At 44.2% G+C, this 14851-nt stretch overlaps 1 protein-coding gene across 4 annotated transcripts in view; it reads right to left on the bottom strand.

The window, feature by feature from the left end:
• Positions 1-5074: 5074 nt before the first annotated feature.
• The window catches only part of IL5RA (interleukin 5 receptor subunit alpha), a 38688-nt gene continuing 28911 nt past the window's right edge, over positions 5075-14851 (bottom strand). For all 4 annotated transcript variants that reach the window (XM_030569217.1, XM_030569220.1, XM_030569218.1 and 1 more), the window contains 3 exons: positions 13448-13556; positions 8947-9031; positions 5075-5456 (listed from right to left, as the gene is read on the bottom strand). In XM_030569217.1, the coding sequence (XP_030425077.1) occupies positions 5334-5456; positions 8947-9031; positions 13448-13556 (317 nt within the window). In that variant the 3' untranslated portion in view covers positions 5075-5333. The remainder of the gene's footprint in view (positions 5457-8946; positions 9032-13447; positions 13557-14851) is intronic.

The following is a 14851-nucleotide window of genomic DNA, read 5'->3' as shown; positions in this document are numbered from 1 at the left end:
AGGAAAAGGCAAGTGGGAACTGCCCAGGTCAGTCAGGAAGGGCAGGTGAGAGCTGCCAAGTGTTTCCTGAGGCAAGGTTGAAGGCGAGGAGAGCCACAGGTTGGGTTTGCCAGCTGATCTCCCCAAGCCAGAAAGCCATAGCTGAAAGGAGCTGAAGGCAGGAGGAGCATTGGAGGGAGGTGCTGGCTGGTTCTAAGCGGAAGAGCCAAAGCTGAGGGATGGAAACAGGAGAACAGCAGTGGTGCTCACCAACTGATGTCTCCTCTCTGCTGAGCTGGACTCAGGGGAACAGTGAGAAGGCTGGGGGAGCAAGCAGGGCTCCCCTGGTGAGGATGCTCTCCCAGCAGAGACACTGTGGAAGTTCCTGATGAAAAGAGCAGGCTTGCACTTCAGTCAAAGAGGCTGGGGTGGCTGTCCTGGAAGAGGGACTAAAAAGGACTGACAAGAACCCTAGGTGTGGTGGAAGATGCCAGAATGTGGTATGTGTTATGTTAAAGGCCAAGAGGATATTTGATTTTTTTTTTTAAGGACTATATGCACTGATTGTGATAAATGGACTTTGTGGGACTTATGTTTTGCACTATTTGTGTTACATTTTGTAATAAACTGGCCCCCAGGAGGGGTATTATTCAATCAAGAGAGCCTAGCATGGAGTCCCTCATTTACCTGAGTGGACAATCTGTGATGAGTGGACATGTTGTGCCATGGCCTGCCACAAGAGGGCACTCTAATCAGGACAACTTTACTGAACATCTATATATATTTGGGGAAAAAAATTCCCATGCCCTGTACTTTTCCATGCCAACCTTTTGCAAGTGTAACTGATTAAGACCACAGAACTGGGCATGCTCCTGTTTTATGCACAGAGATCCGTTTGCCCAAAGGTTGCTGTCTGTGGCTACAGAATGGATGTGCTTCTATTATTACAGGTGCATTCAACTGTTTTCATAAAAATGAGCATGTGAAAACAGAGGCTAGGGCTGAAAACATAGTAACTGAAGGGCTTTGTTTCTCTCACTCTTTTGGGGGTTTCTTCTATCTTCACACTATTTATAGCCTAGGAAGTGTGCCAGTGTGTCTAGAGACAGGATCTTGCAAACTTACTGCTCCAAACAGGGTTCTTTTTCAGAGTGGAAAATTATTTGGTCAGGTGAGAAACATGATTTTCAACATTTACTCTAGCACTCAGTTTTTGGCTTGGGCAAATGGCCAGGCCTCAGGTTAAAGGCATTCCTCGCACAACAGTACATTGCTGAAGATATCGGGCACTCAAGCACAGACGTTGTGAAGAACATGCTTGAGAAGAAGCCATGCGAGGGCACTGAACATGCTCCAGAGAGGTGCTAAGTGCCTGCCACTCCCACTGACTTCGGCACGTAGGCCCAGAATTTGTTTCATCTGCACAAGCAGCATTTTCAAAGTAATGATGACGATTTATTAGTTAAGTGCTGATAATGTGCTCAGCAAAGTCTGTAGATGACACGTAGTACAGATGGGCTTTATGCTGATAGGCTAACCATTTCACAATGTTTGAAAAGGCCGCTACCAAGAATCTGTTAGCTTCCTCTTTCCATGTGAATGTGTGACTTTTGTTGGTTTTCTGTTGAACTTTATAGATGTTGCCCTGAATGCTTTTCAGTATGAATACATCAGTGTTTGAATTTGGCACACTGATACCATTGCAGAGCACAAAGCTATTATCCTGATGTATAAAATCCAAGGTTGCATTGATTGCACAAGCAATGAATTATCTGAATGGACACAATCACTTATAAGTGTGACTAGTTGTGCATGCAAAGAGCTAATTTGCATGTGCAGTTATCAATTGCATATGCAAATTAAGCAGCCTATTTTGGATGCTGCAGAAGGTAACTAACTTGTTAAAAATCAGGCTCTCCTGATCTCACAGTGTACAAACTCTTGTCACTGTAATTTAAGAAGACCAGATGAGCCTGATCTGTCATTATCCTGTGCCTGTTTAGTCAATTACAGCAGTGCAAAAAGAATGCAAATACAAAGTTTTGTACCCATTTTGCACTACGGTAACTAACTGCACAAGGCAATGGAGAATCAGACCCTGATATCTGACCTCTGGTTAAATTCTATGAAACAGAGTTCTGCACATCAAATTTCACACACCATTAAAGCAGTTCTAATTACCAAAAAAAAATTTTAAAAATCCACATTTTAAATTAAATCAAGTACAGTTTGCCTAATTAGGTAAGTTGTTAGTATTTGCTTATACTTCCATTGATATAAATTACACTTTGCAGATATTAAGACACTGGTCTTGCAAACTGAAAAGCTTACAACCTTAGATGAGTTTAACAAACATAGGATGCTGAGGGAATTAATATTAAAAAAGGGAAGGCTGGAGGGAGGATGGAGTTCATAATACGAGATATTAGAGCAGCTAAGGTGACAAAGGATGTATCATAATTTTGTTCCATTTTATATCGTGGGGGGTTGTTTGTATGGGAAAAGGGGAGTTTAAAAAGGGAGTGGAGGGCAAGGGACTTGCGTAACAAAACACAGATAGAGCCACTACCTTTTGAAAAAGTCCTTTCACTGTATTTTGATTTTTGAGTCTTTCTGGCCATGTCCCTCCTGCGCTCACAAAGAGCAAAGGCGTAAATGTGATTTATATAAGTGTGATAGTACCCTAACCGCTTCCTCAGAACATATGGTTCTAGGAACAAAAATATTCCAGTTATCAGAGAACAAAAGCAGCAATAGGAAACCAGGTCTTCAGCCCACTCTTATAGGAGTGGTTCCACTTAGCCAAATTCAGCTCCAATGTAAGTAGAGGTAGCTTCACCGCAGTTAGTGGAGTTCTCTTAGCTGCCAAGCAGAAGACGTCTTTGGCTCTCACGCTTTGATAAGAGATGCTTACAGAATGTGTGATGTTGCCATCTGGTGTTGCCTGGACCAGTGATCTGCTAGATCACTTCAATCCTTGACTCTGGGAGCCAGCCTTACCCTGCTCTGCTGTGAGAACCCCTACTCCTGAGCTGTTCACACACAGCCTCTGGCATGTCAGCTGCTCCCAGCTACTTGCAAGCAAATGACACTAGCCAATAAATCTGGTCCCAGAAACAACCCTAGGAACCTCCATCTTGCAGTGCCCAGTTATGTCTACTGGACGCTGCAAGCTTATATAAATTCATCAAAGAAATTGATATGTACCAGGCTTGTTCTTCCAAGGGGAGTCTCTGACACACTGCAAACCAAACACATTGCTTCAGGTAGAATAAACAAACAGATTTATTAATTATAAAGGTAGATTTAAATGATTATAAGTCAAAGCATAAGTCAGATTTGGTCAAATGAAATAAAAGCAAAACACATTCTAAGCTGATCTTAACACTTTCAATGTCCTTAAAAACTTAGGGCTTGTCTACATCAGAAAGTTGCAGCGCTGGTGAGGGAGTTACAGCGCTGCAACTTTGAAGGTGTACACATCTGCAGGGCACCACCAGCGCTGCAACTCCCTGTTTGCAGCGCTGGCCGTACTCCCGTTTTGTCTCGGGTGTAGAGGATCCAGCGCTGGTGATCCAGCGCTGGTAATCCAATGTAGACAGTTACCAGCGCTTTTCTTGACCTCCGTGGAAGGAGGAAGCCTCTGGTAATCAAGCTGGTTTCCTTTCCCGGTTTGCTCTCTCGGTCCCGGAGCCACCCAGCAAACCGCAGGGAAGGAGACCTGCTTGCTCGGGGTTCCGGGACCGAGAGAGCAAACCGGGAAAGGAAACCAGCTTCGCCGCGGTTTGCTCTCTCGGTCCCGGAACCCCGAGCAAGCAGGTCTCCTTCCCTGCGGTTTGCTGGGTGGCTCCGGGACCGAGAGAGCAAACCGCGGCGTTCCCGGTTTGCTCTCTCGGTCCAGGAACCCCGAGCAAGCAGGTCTCCTTCCCTGCGGTTTGCTGGCTGGCTCCGGGACCGAGAGAGCAAACCGCGGCGTTCCCGGTTTGCTCTCTCGGTCCCGGAACCCCGAGCAAGCAGGTCTCCTTCCCTGCGGTTTGCTGGCTGGCTCCGGGACCGAGAGAGCAAACCGCGGCGTTCCCGGTTTGCTCTCTCGGTCCCGGAACCCCGAGCAAGCAGGTCTCCTTCCCTGCGGTTTGCTGGCTGGCTCTGGGACCGAGAGAGCAAACCGCGGCGTTCCCGGTTTGCTCTCTCGGTCCCGGAACCCCGAGCAAGCAGGTCTCCTTCCCTGCGGTTTGCTGGCTGGCTCCGGGACCGAGAGAGCAAACCGCGGCGTTCCCGGTTTGCTCTCTCGGTCCCGGAACCCCGAGCAAGCAGGCCTCCTTCCCTGCGGTTTGCTGGGTGGCTCCGGGACCGAGAGAGCAAACCGCGGGGAAGCTGGTTTCCTTTCCCGGTTTGCTCTCTCGTCCCGGAACCCCCCTTGAAGCCGCCCAACAGCGCTGCAGTGTGGCCACATCTAACACCACTTGCAGCGCTGGTTGCTGTAAGTGTGGCCACTCTGCAGCGCTGGCCCTATACAGCTGTACTAATACAGCTGTAACAACCAGCGCTGCAAAATTTTAGATGTAGACATGGCCTTAGATGCTTCTCACCACAGACTGGCTTTTCAGTCTGGTTCTCCCCTTGATCAGCACTTCAGTCACTTGGTGGTGGTGGTGTCTGCAGGTGTTGATGGAAGAGAGAAAGAGCATAGCAAAATATCTCTCCCTTTTATCATGTCCTATCTTTCCTCTTGGCTTTGCCCCCCTCCCTTCAGAGTCAAGTGAGCATTACCTCATCGCAGTCCTAAACTGCCCAAAAGAAGAGGGGTGACTCCCTTGAGGGTCTAACAGATTCTTTTGTTGCTGCCTAAGCCATTGTTCCTATGAGGCTGGGCTGGATTTGTCCCATCCATGCCCGGATGAGGTGTGAACTGCCTGTCTGTTCTTGGAGAGTTTTTGCATAGGCTTGCTTTAAGCTATGAGGATACATTTTCAGCCTCATAACTATATACACATGAAATTATAACCTGTGACCTTACTGTAACATCACTATAACAACCATGCTCAGTGCATGAGCCTTCCAAAGACACCCAACATGACAAACTTTGCATTGGATACCTCACAATCATTTTATAAAGATGAACATGGGGGTGTAGAGTGTCCCCTCGAGGTACAGAGCATCACAGAACGTACTCACTTTTTTCTTTACAAGGTAACACATACAAATGTCACTTTTTATTAAGCAACTTCACCTCTTGGAAGCAACACATTTTTCTACGTTTGAAGCACTGATGATGGTATGATCTGAAGGTTCATCCAATCTAAACTGTTGTCACTTGCAGTAACACTCCTGTTAATTTCAAGCTCATGAATGGATTAATAGTTCATATTATAAGAATCTTCAAGGACATCCGAAGAAAGGTCCTCAACATAACTTCCAAGATCTTCACAGCAACTTCCAATTTCTGTTTCCGTTTCACTGGTAAAGTTACGTGTTCTCTGAAAAAAGAAACACTGCTTTTAGCTATCAAACTGTAGGTGAAAAATACTTTTGAGCTACAATTCATGACAGTTCAAAGTTCACAATGATTAAAAACACACAATTGAAAAATATATATTTTTGCTTGAGATTTAACCTCTGAAACTTGTGTTCCAGGAGCAACGCACCCATTAACTTATCTAAGCAGTATGAAATTTTGCAGGGGTGCAAAGTATGTCTCAGCAGGGGATAAATTGTGTAAAAGTTTATAATACAATTAACCCAGTTGCTGGTTGTGGCCATTTTGCTGATGCATGTCACTTTTGTCATGGCAGTGTGAAATCCATTGACAAAGGTCACAAATCCAGCTTTGTACAATACTGCCTTAACTGGCAGAATAAAAATGCTAAAGCAGTGACTGTGGGGAAAATGGCACTGCTGCTGGCCCTGCTCACCCCGCTGCCAGTCTGGGGTTCCATTCACTCAGCTGGCAGCAGGCTGAGCGGGGCCGGTGGCGGGACGTCAGACTGCAGCGAGTTGAGCTCAGCCAGCTGCCGGTCTGGGGTTCCATCCACCAGCTCCTGCCAGCCAGGATCCTGGCCACCGGGCCCCCTCAGCTCACTACCAGCCTGGGGTTATGCTCACCCAGGCCAGCAGGAGGCTGAGTGGGGCCGGCGGCTGGGACCCCGACTGGCAAGGGACCGGCAACCAGAACCCCAGACTGGCAGCAGGCTGAGTGCTGCTGGCACCCCAGACTGGCAGCGGACTGGGCTAGTCAGCCCCCTGTCATCCCCACTCAGCCCACCACCGGCCTGCTCAGCCCACTGCTGGCTGAGTGAATTGAACCCCAGACCAGCAGCGGGCTGAGCGGGGCTGGTGGCTGGAACCTCAAAGAAGGATCCCAGGCAAGGATCACACTAAATTGATAAGATCTGCATTTTAATTTTATTTTAAAAGAAGCTTCTTAAATATTTTTAAAACCTTATTTACTTTAAATACAACAATAGTTTACTTCTGTAATATAGACATAGAGAGGGACCTTCTACAAACGTTAAAATGTATTACTGGCCACAAAACCTTAAATTATAGTGAACTTGTCCCACCACTTCTGAAAGGTTGCCGACCCCTGAACTAAAGTATGTCAGTGCAGTGGGGGAAAATTTGCACTGCTGGCTGCTCACGTTGTGTTGTATTCTATTGCTAAACACAGGCCTTTGGCCTCTAGGGCTATCAGTCTGGCTTTGTTCACCTGCATTAAATTTACTTTAAATAAAAAGATTGCTAAGTAAAACCCAGTGCTGCTCTCAGTAATGTGAAATGCTCTTTGTCTTAGTTCACTTTTTCTAAGGATTGCTTAGCTGCTATGTTAATATTTACTATTTCTCTTATTCTAAAATCAGTTTGTCATACCCAATCATGTTATTTTCCACAGTTGACTTTACTTTAATTAAAAACAAACTGAACGCTTATACAATAATCTCTTAAGCTTGTTTCCTTGATCAGACTGTGGAATAACAAAGCAAAACTTTTCAGAGGGTGGGGGGAAATTAGAAGCAAGTTACTATACAGAATTCTCCATGAAAGCCAAGGCGAAGTTACACTTTATCTGTAAGGCAATTATATTTTTTCAGGAACAGCAAACACAAGAAGGCATCAAAACTGCTTAATATTAAGTCCAAAGGATTTCTCATCAGTTTTCACAAAGTAAATCAGGTCAGAAGACAGAAGTTAGATGGTGTTTGCGTCCATGCCAACACAGGGCTCTCTCTTTATGGTACTTCCATATCCCCCATTACTGTAATATCTGAGTGCTCCCAATCTTTAATGTACTTATTCTCACAGAATCCTTGAGAGGCCATTATCTCTATTTTACAGATGGGGAACTGAAACAGAGAGACTAAGGGTACTTACATTGCAATCGGGGGTATGGTTGCAGCTGGAGCAGACACACCTGAACTAGCTTTGCTCTAGCTAACTTGGGTACCAACAGCAGGTTGCAGCACAGGTCCGGAACCCTGGGTACCTACTCGGACGGTTAGCTCATGCTGCAGTCCATGCTGCCATGGGTTCACCGCCATTAGTACCCAAGCTGGCTAGATTAAAGCTACTCAGGCATGTAACATACTACACTCCTACCTCCGATTGCAGTGCCCTGTTTGACTTGCCCAAGAAGTCGGTGGCAGAGCAGGCAACTGAACCTAGAGTTCCCAGCCAGTACCATAACCACTGGATCATCCTTCCGCCCTAGAATGTTTCCTAGAATACATTCTTTAGAGCTTTGTCCATTCAGGTTTCAAGTTTCCTATGTGATGGACTTCTCCAGCACTTCCCATCATTCCTCCACCACATACATCTTGCTGTCAGCAAATGTTTCTAGATAAATCTGTCTTGGTTTTCCCTTTCTTCATTTCATCAGATTAGTGCTAGTTACACCACTTGTACTATCTTATACAAATCTGCCATTAAATACCTCTGGACTCCACTTCACTGTTTAGGAGACAGCTCCTTTCCCCATCAGAGCTATGGCATCATCTGTAGCAATCTGGGCTCACTTTGGAACACTTTGTGGGCACAGCTTCCAAAAGTGAATTCTAAATCTTAAGTGCAAATCCTATAGCTAACTAAGCAAGCTGGCGCTCTGGCCTTCCAATGGGTAGCTTGCTATGCACCTATGTGCCTCTTTGCCTGAGCAAATGTGTGATTTGGGTGCACTTTTATGTGGTCACCCTTGAAAATCTGGTTATTTCTCTCAAACCCTGAAGGAATGTATATGGCTTCCCCTGGGTTCCCCAGTGGGCAAGCTACAGGCATGGCAGGACGTATCATGCCTCACATTAGAAGGTAGTAGCAGGCCACATCCACTGCTCTCTCCCCCCACCCCCCAACACACACACATAAATACACAACTGTAGCCAGCCCTAGTCTAGCTACAGGTATTTCTTCAAGCAAAGTCTCCTACCCAGATTTGGTCCTTTTACCAGGATTTGTTCTTTTACCTTTAACATTGTGGCTTATTTTTAGTAGAGCTATGTAATATATAAGGCAACCCTTTAGGATTTCACAAAAATATACAATGCACAAACAGGGCTAGGTCTAAAGTCTTCACTAAAGTCAACAGATCCTTGCTCATTTAAACCAGTTTGAGAGTCTGTCGACAGTTGCCATAATTGCACACACAACCTCACTAACTGCAGGTGCAAATGGCTAATTCAGTTTCTAGCTCATCTTCTGTGCTTGCAGTTAGGATTGTCTGAGTTATTGCATTAATTGCACATACAAATTACGTGCACGCATTTCTGCATGCACTAGTCTGAAAATGTGGTTCACAAGTAATATTTATGTGGAAGTTATAAACAGAAGGAAGGGAGTTCCTAATCAGAGCAATATTAGTTGCTCTCCCAGAGGACAATACAAAAGAAATACAGGCGTAGCATATGTCTAGGAAAGAGGCAGCAGCCAAAGACTGTTAATTGTCTCCTCTGTGCAAATAATATAACACATTTCTTTTACCTGATAGCTCTTATTTAAAAACAGATTTTTTAAACTGTTATGGGGTGTTGGAATTGGTGGAAATAGTCTGCTCCATAAGTGATACCTGTGGAAACAATAAAGCAGGTTTATGAAAGAAATCAGTTGTTTTCTTCACTCTACCATGATTAACAATCATTTGATTCCCATGGGCTCTATTGTCACATACACTCAACTCGCCTGCCCTAACTCCTTTTCAGATTGTGACTTCTGCCACAGTGAGGCAAGCTGGGGGGTTATTCACCTGTTAGTAAATGCCTGAGGCCAGTGCAATGAGGGAGGAGATTCCACTCACCTCTAATGACTGGCCAGAGCAGCTGACCTAGCACACAGTGGGTAGTGAAGTGCTGCTCAGAGAAAAAGGATGCAATAACTTATCCTTTCCCCAGGGAAAAGGAGAGGGAATCTGACTCTGTGTCATAATCTGTTCTTTGAGGTGCTCCTGGGATGATGCAGCTGTAAACCATGTGCCTAAAAGAGAAAGATCTCTTTAAGAGATCTATGGAGAAGGGGGGAAGGGTGGGGGTTTAGGAATGACTGGGTCATTGGTGCTTGGCAAATGCAAAATTAGCACACCACACCCTGAAGTTCCTGAAATTGGGTGTAGTTTGGGACATGCGCAATAGGTTTCTTGTAGCTGGACTCCATTGAGGGTAAGTAGACAGGGCTTGTGCTTTGCAAAAGACCATGTGGCCTGTATGCCATGTACCGTTTGGGTGGGCTAGAGTTTACTTCCCTTTTCCAGTGCCTTCAAAACCCCATCTCCCCTAGGAAAGCACATGGAGACCCAGAATTCAGTTGCTGAAGATTTTCAGCAAAGCTTGCACAGGGTCAACCTCCCCAAACCAATTCTAAAAGGAATTAACTTAATTCTCAACTACTAACTTTATAAAATCTTATAATGCTAAAGAAACATAAGAACAACAATTTCTGCATTATAATGAGACTACTTTATAATCCACATACATTATCTTCACACTTATACATAAACATAAATAAAACAAAGTAAGGTTAAACAGGTCAGTCCCCACAGAAACACAGTGAGAAATAACTCAAGAGCTTAGGTTGAGTTTATCAGAATCTCAGTTAGTGTTTGATCTCCAGAATGAAAATCTATAGTGTCTGCTGAGAAAAAAGCACTATTTCACTTTCTTAATCATGTCAATGCAATTATGAGAATCCCACAGCACCATGACCTGCAGAACCCACCAAAAACAAGATTAAAATCCCGCAACAGCCTATGGAACCATATCAAGATCCTTGCACCCAACTTTGATGCTGAGGCTCAGGGTTGCACTTTCACCCAGGCTGGTAATCCACCTACTCTGCGATATGGACACAGCCTCACTCATTTGAGTGCTGATAGTCCTCCACTACCTTCTCACAATTCCGCTTTTGTGCCCAGAACAGACATGATCCGGTGATCTCCGTAACAAAACTATATCCTTAATATACATGACCTAATTGTCCATTCCATCACATGCTGGTATGATTTAAGTGAAATGACACTGGGTTAAAACCAGTGCAACAATTAGGATAATCTTTGTTGATTAGATGCTCAGCTAGCATTACTTCTGCACCACTTTCATCTGTGTTGGTTGGGGTCAAGGTGAGAACTGCCTGTTTCTGTTTCACTCTGTTATGTGCTGCTTAAGGAAGAGGCAGTCCTGTACTATCCCCACTAAGCTACTGATCCTTTTATTTTATGACCACTGACTCAGTCCATCTGGTTGGTTGAACTCCTCCATTACCATCACTTTGCCCTTTTCAAAAGCCTTTTTGGTTCCTGCCAAGCTCTTTTTTACCCACATTCCTTCTGATCAACTTGTCTAAAGTAAATATATGCTACTAACTTAGATCCTTTCATGAATCCCACTTGGGCACTTAATTATACCCCACAGAGAGCTCCTTCAAAGTCTTCCATGACTATCATGTAGTATTGTAGTTGGTAGACACAACCTGGCTAAAATGGCTACCACCTCAGTAAGTAAATGTTAAAACACATACTTGTGCTTAGCTATTATTTAGTGACATTATGATGAAAATTACAAGTCACAAAAGGGAAGACTTGGAATACTGAAAACACACTGGAGTCTTTTCACTGTTGTACAGGCTAACTTTATGCCTGAGGTGTGTGGCCAAGGAATCATTGGGAATGGAGGAGGAAGAGGGTGCCTAAGAAAGAGATTTCTAAGGGGACCTAGTATCAGAGGGGTAGCCGTGTTAGTCTGGATCTGTAAAAGCAGCAAAGAATCCTGTGGCACCTTATAGACTAACAGACATTTTGGAGCATGAGCTTTCGTGGGTGAATACCCACTTCGTCAGATGCAAGACCTAGGCACTTCCTCGTCCTTACCAAGGAGAAAAGATGGAAAGTTCTGGATCCTATTTTGAACACGGTGTCACAAAATGATTTGGAATGTGCATGGCACCCCCTGAAGTGTGGCTCAGCTGGAGTCAGTCAGGGTAAGGCAGCTGCAGCTGGGGAGCCAGCTAAGGAATGGGACAGAGCTGACTGGAGATAGCACTGCTGTATGTGCTGCTATCATTTCAGCGCTTGGCAGCTGAGTTCTTGTACCACAAAGGGAATATCTTCACAGCACAGTTAACTCGGGAGATTGGCACATGGTCTGAGCACTTATGTTGTCCCAGCCCAGGTGTGAGTAGCCACACTGCAAAGCCCTACCTTAGTTACTGGGTATGTCTATATTGCAACAAAAGACCTGTGGCACAGCTACACTGGCCTGAGTCAGTTGACTGAGGCTGCAGGGCTATCAAATTTGCAGTGTAGATGTTGGGGTTTAGGCTCAACCCTCCTGCCTCGTGGGGGTCTCACAACTGAGGCTCCAGACCAAGCTCAAACATGCTATTGTTAGCTCCACAGCCTGAGCCCAAGTCAACTGACCTGGGCTCCAACACTTGGCATCATTGGGATTTTATCACAGCGTAGCCATACCTCACTGGTGCTGCACTCATGCATGTGTGTGGCTAGGACTTCAGAGGCATTCGTTGAGCTGAAGTAAGCTGACCTGCTCTATAATTCCTTCCCAGTGAATTGTGAGAGAACATGTCTGTCCTGGGCACAAAAGGGGAATTGTGGGAGGACTATCAGCACTCAAATGAGTGAGCCTGTGTCCATATTGCAGAGTGGGTGGATTACCAGCCTGGGTGAAAGTGGAACTGGAATTCTAACCCACACCTCCAGCTATACCAGCTAGCTCAGGTTTAAGTCCCCGTGAAATCTAGATAGGAGGGTTTTGTGTGTTGATAGGAGGGAAATTAGGGCCAACTGCCGTGTTAACTCTGTACTGGGAATATACACCATGAAAAAACACCCACCTGAGCGGTGCAAGTTTCAGCACTGTAAAGGGGCAGTGTAGACAGTGTCACAGCACTGGAGCTGTGCTCCCAGCACTGGTAGCTATTCCCCTCACAGAAGTGGCTTTTTACAGCACTGGGCTTTCTCCCAGCGCTGGAGCAGTGACTACACAGCCACATTAAAGTACTAGCACCATTTTTTTCACAACCTGTGCTTTTAGTTTGGACAAAAGAAACTTTGTGGGAAGGAAATCAGCTGAGGACTCATCAGGTGAGCAACTAATTTAGGAGCCATGAAAGAAATTAACAAGCAGTTAGTGGATTCATGGACAGTGCTTAAATTACTGGGAGCATTTTTATTGTGAACCTGATGGTTGCTGCTTGATATATCTCTTAGGAAAAGGAGTTTGTAATTACATTATTGATTCTTTGAATCATCATTGATGAACTGACTTCATCATTGATTTATGATTCTCTTCCTTGATTTCTGGATGCTGCCACTGAAATCCAAAATATTTCTGGCTTTGTTCACACAATGTCTTTGGAAGCTTGGTTACAAGGGCATCCATTGGGCCCTCATATTAAAAAAGAGCTGCTCTAAAATACTTGCCAAACCAGTCTTAGAGAATAGTTAAATACTGGCTTGGTTTTCTGGTGGTACTGAACACCTTTGCCTCCCAGTGAAGTAAGTGAAAATCAGGCCATGTGTACAGGTGTCTAAATATGGATTTCAGGTGCCTGGTTTTAGACCACAAGTTTGAAAATACTGGCCTTTGTCTTTAACCATGAAAGATGGTTTCTCTTAGCAGCTTTTGTTGGGTCTCAAGGTAGCATTCTTCTATGGAGATAAATGGCCAGCAGGGTCCATCTTAGTGAGGCCTGAGCAAAGTAGATAAGGTAGCTTCCCGACAGTCCATCTCACACTGAGACAGTTTCAGTCCCTCTTTCAACACATGGCTTTGGAATTGGAGATTAAATTGAGCATTCTCCCAAACTTCCTCAAATTCACTGAACAACTTTTATCTTGTAATCAATATTCTTGATTTGTATTAATCATGTTTAATACCAAAATAAAAGCCCTTTGAGTACTGAATAATTCATTTAATGATTCCTCGTGCAAATTTAATCTATGCTAATTAGTTATTGCCTACTCAAAAATACTTACTTTCTGCATATTATAGCAGTAAGCAATGCCACGGAACATATGAATACTAGAAGCGCAATGAGAACCGTGTAGGCCTTGGAGTCTACTGGAGTCCTTGGCTGGTTTTTTCCTAGATTTAAAAAAAAGAAAAAAGAAAGAAAGAAAGAAAAGTGGTGAGATTTTTTCCTTTGGAAAAAAAACATTGGAAAAAATTCTTCTATTAGATAAGCCCTTGGAACCAAGCTTACTTCATTCAGTGGGTTTACATGGATATAACTGAGATCACAATTTATCTCTCTCCATATAAAATCTTTTATATCTATGACTGGGGAACATTCTGGAGCAAATTGAGCATTAAGAACTTCTTCCACATGGCTAGGTTTTAATGTATGCGTAGAAGAAAGAAAGCGAGCTAAGAATTGTCATGAATCAGGGCCACAATCGTTATCAGTACAGTGCACCCTGCTATGTTAACATACTGAGTTGTGCAATTCCACACAACAGGCAAATATGGCCGAGTCTGCAATAAAGAGACAGTTTGCTTATAATCATGGTCACAAAAAACTTGCTTTCCGTTAAACCACCCTTCAGTTATTTATATTAATCCTTTCAAGCCAGGAGTTGGATTTTCTTGGCTTAATAGCCATGGCCAATAAAACATGCAGTGAGACACTGATCTTTCTTTGAAGTCTGTTGTTTATCCTCCCTCGGGAAGAATGTCACTGCTTCAACTGCCTGGGGGCAGAAACACCTATTACATTAAGGACAATGTTCCTATTTGACAAAGGTGTTCCTAATGTCACATTTCACCACTCTGAGCTATAGAAAGAAAACATTTACGTTTGAACATTTAGATTTTAATGTCCCCACCCCCCCATGTCTATGAGAATGGCACAAGGCCTATATCGAGGCGACAGAATAACTGTCACTGAATAACTGAAAGGATATAAATTGGTGAGCAGCACAATACTATTTCAAAAAGAAATAATATTCACCTTTGGAACAGATTATTTTACGGGGAATGAAGGACTAAGTGTCTAAGCATGCAGATCTTAAGTGAGTAGTCTCCCTGTAGTCATTGAGACTACTTTTGTGGATATGGAGTGCTCACATGAGAAACAATTGCAGGATTGGGTCCTGTGCCATTGCAGCTCAGTGACCTGGGCTAATATTGTGTATATTAATTACCACCATTGATTTAAATAGTTTGTTTTTTTTTAATTCTGGTTCCAATTATACTTCCAAGAAAATGAAGCCTAAGGCCAAGCTGGGCTCAGGGCAAGTCTGGGGGGGTGGGAAAGTGGCCATAAGATGCATTTACATTTTCTTAGTCCTAAAACTGGAGTGAGCTATTCCTGGTTCCCAGCACAAAGTAGAACAGTTCTGAGGCTTCTGTGCCTTATTTTAGCTGCCTGTGATCCTAAA

Source organism: Gopherus evgoodei, chromosome 7, assembly GCF_007399415.2.
Source record: "Gopherus evgoodei ecotype Sinaloan lineage chromosome 7, rGopEvg1_v1.p, whole genome shotgun sequence".
Taxonomy (NCBI): Eukaryota; Metazoa; Chordata; order Testudines; family Testudinidae; genus Gopherus; species Gopherus evgoodei.
This window is presented reverse-complemented; position numbering and strand designations above follow the sequence as displayed.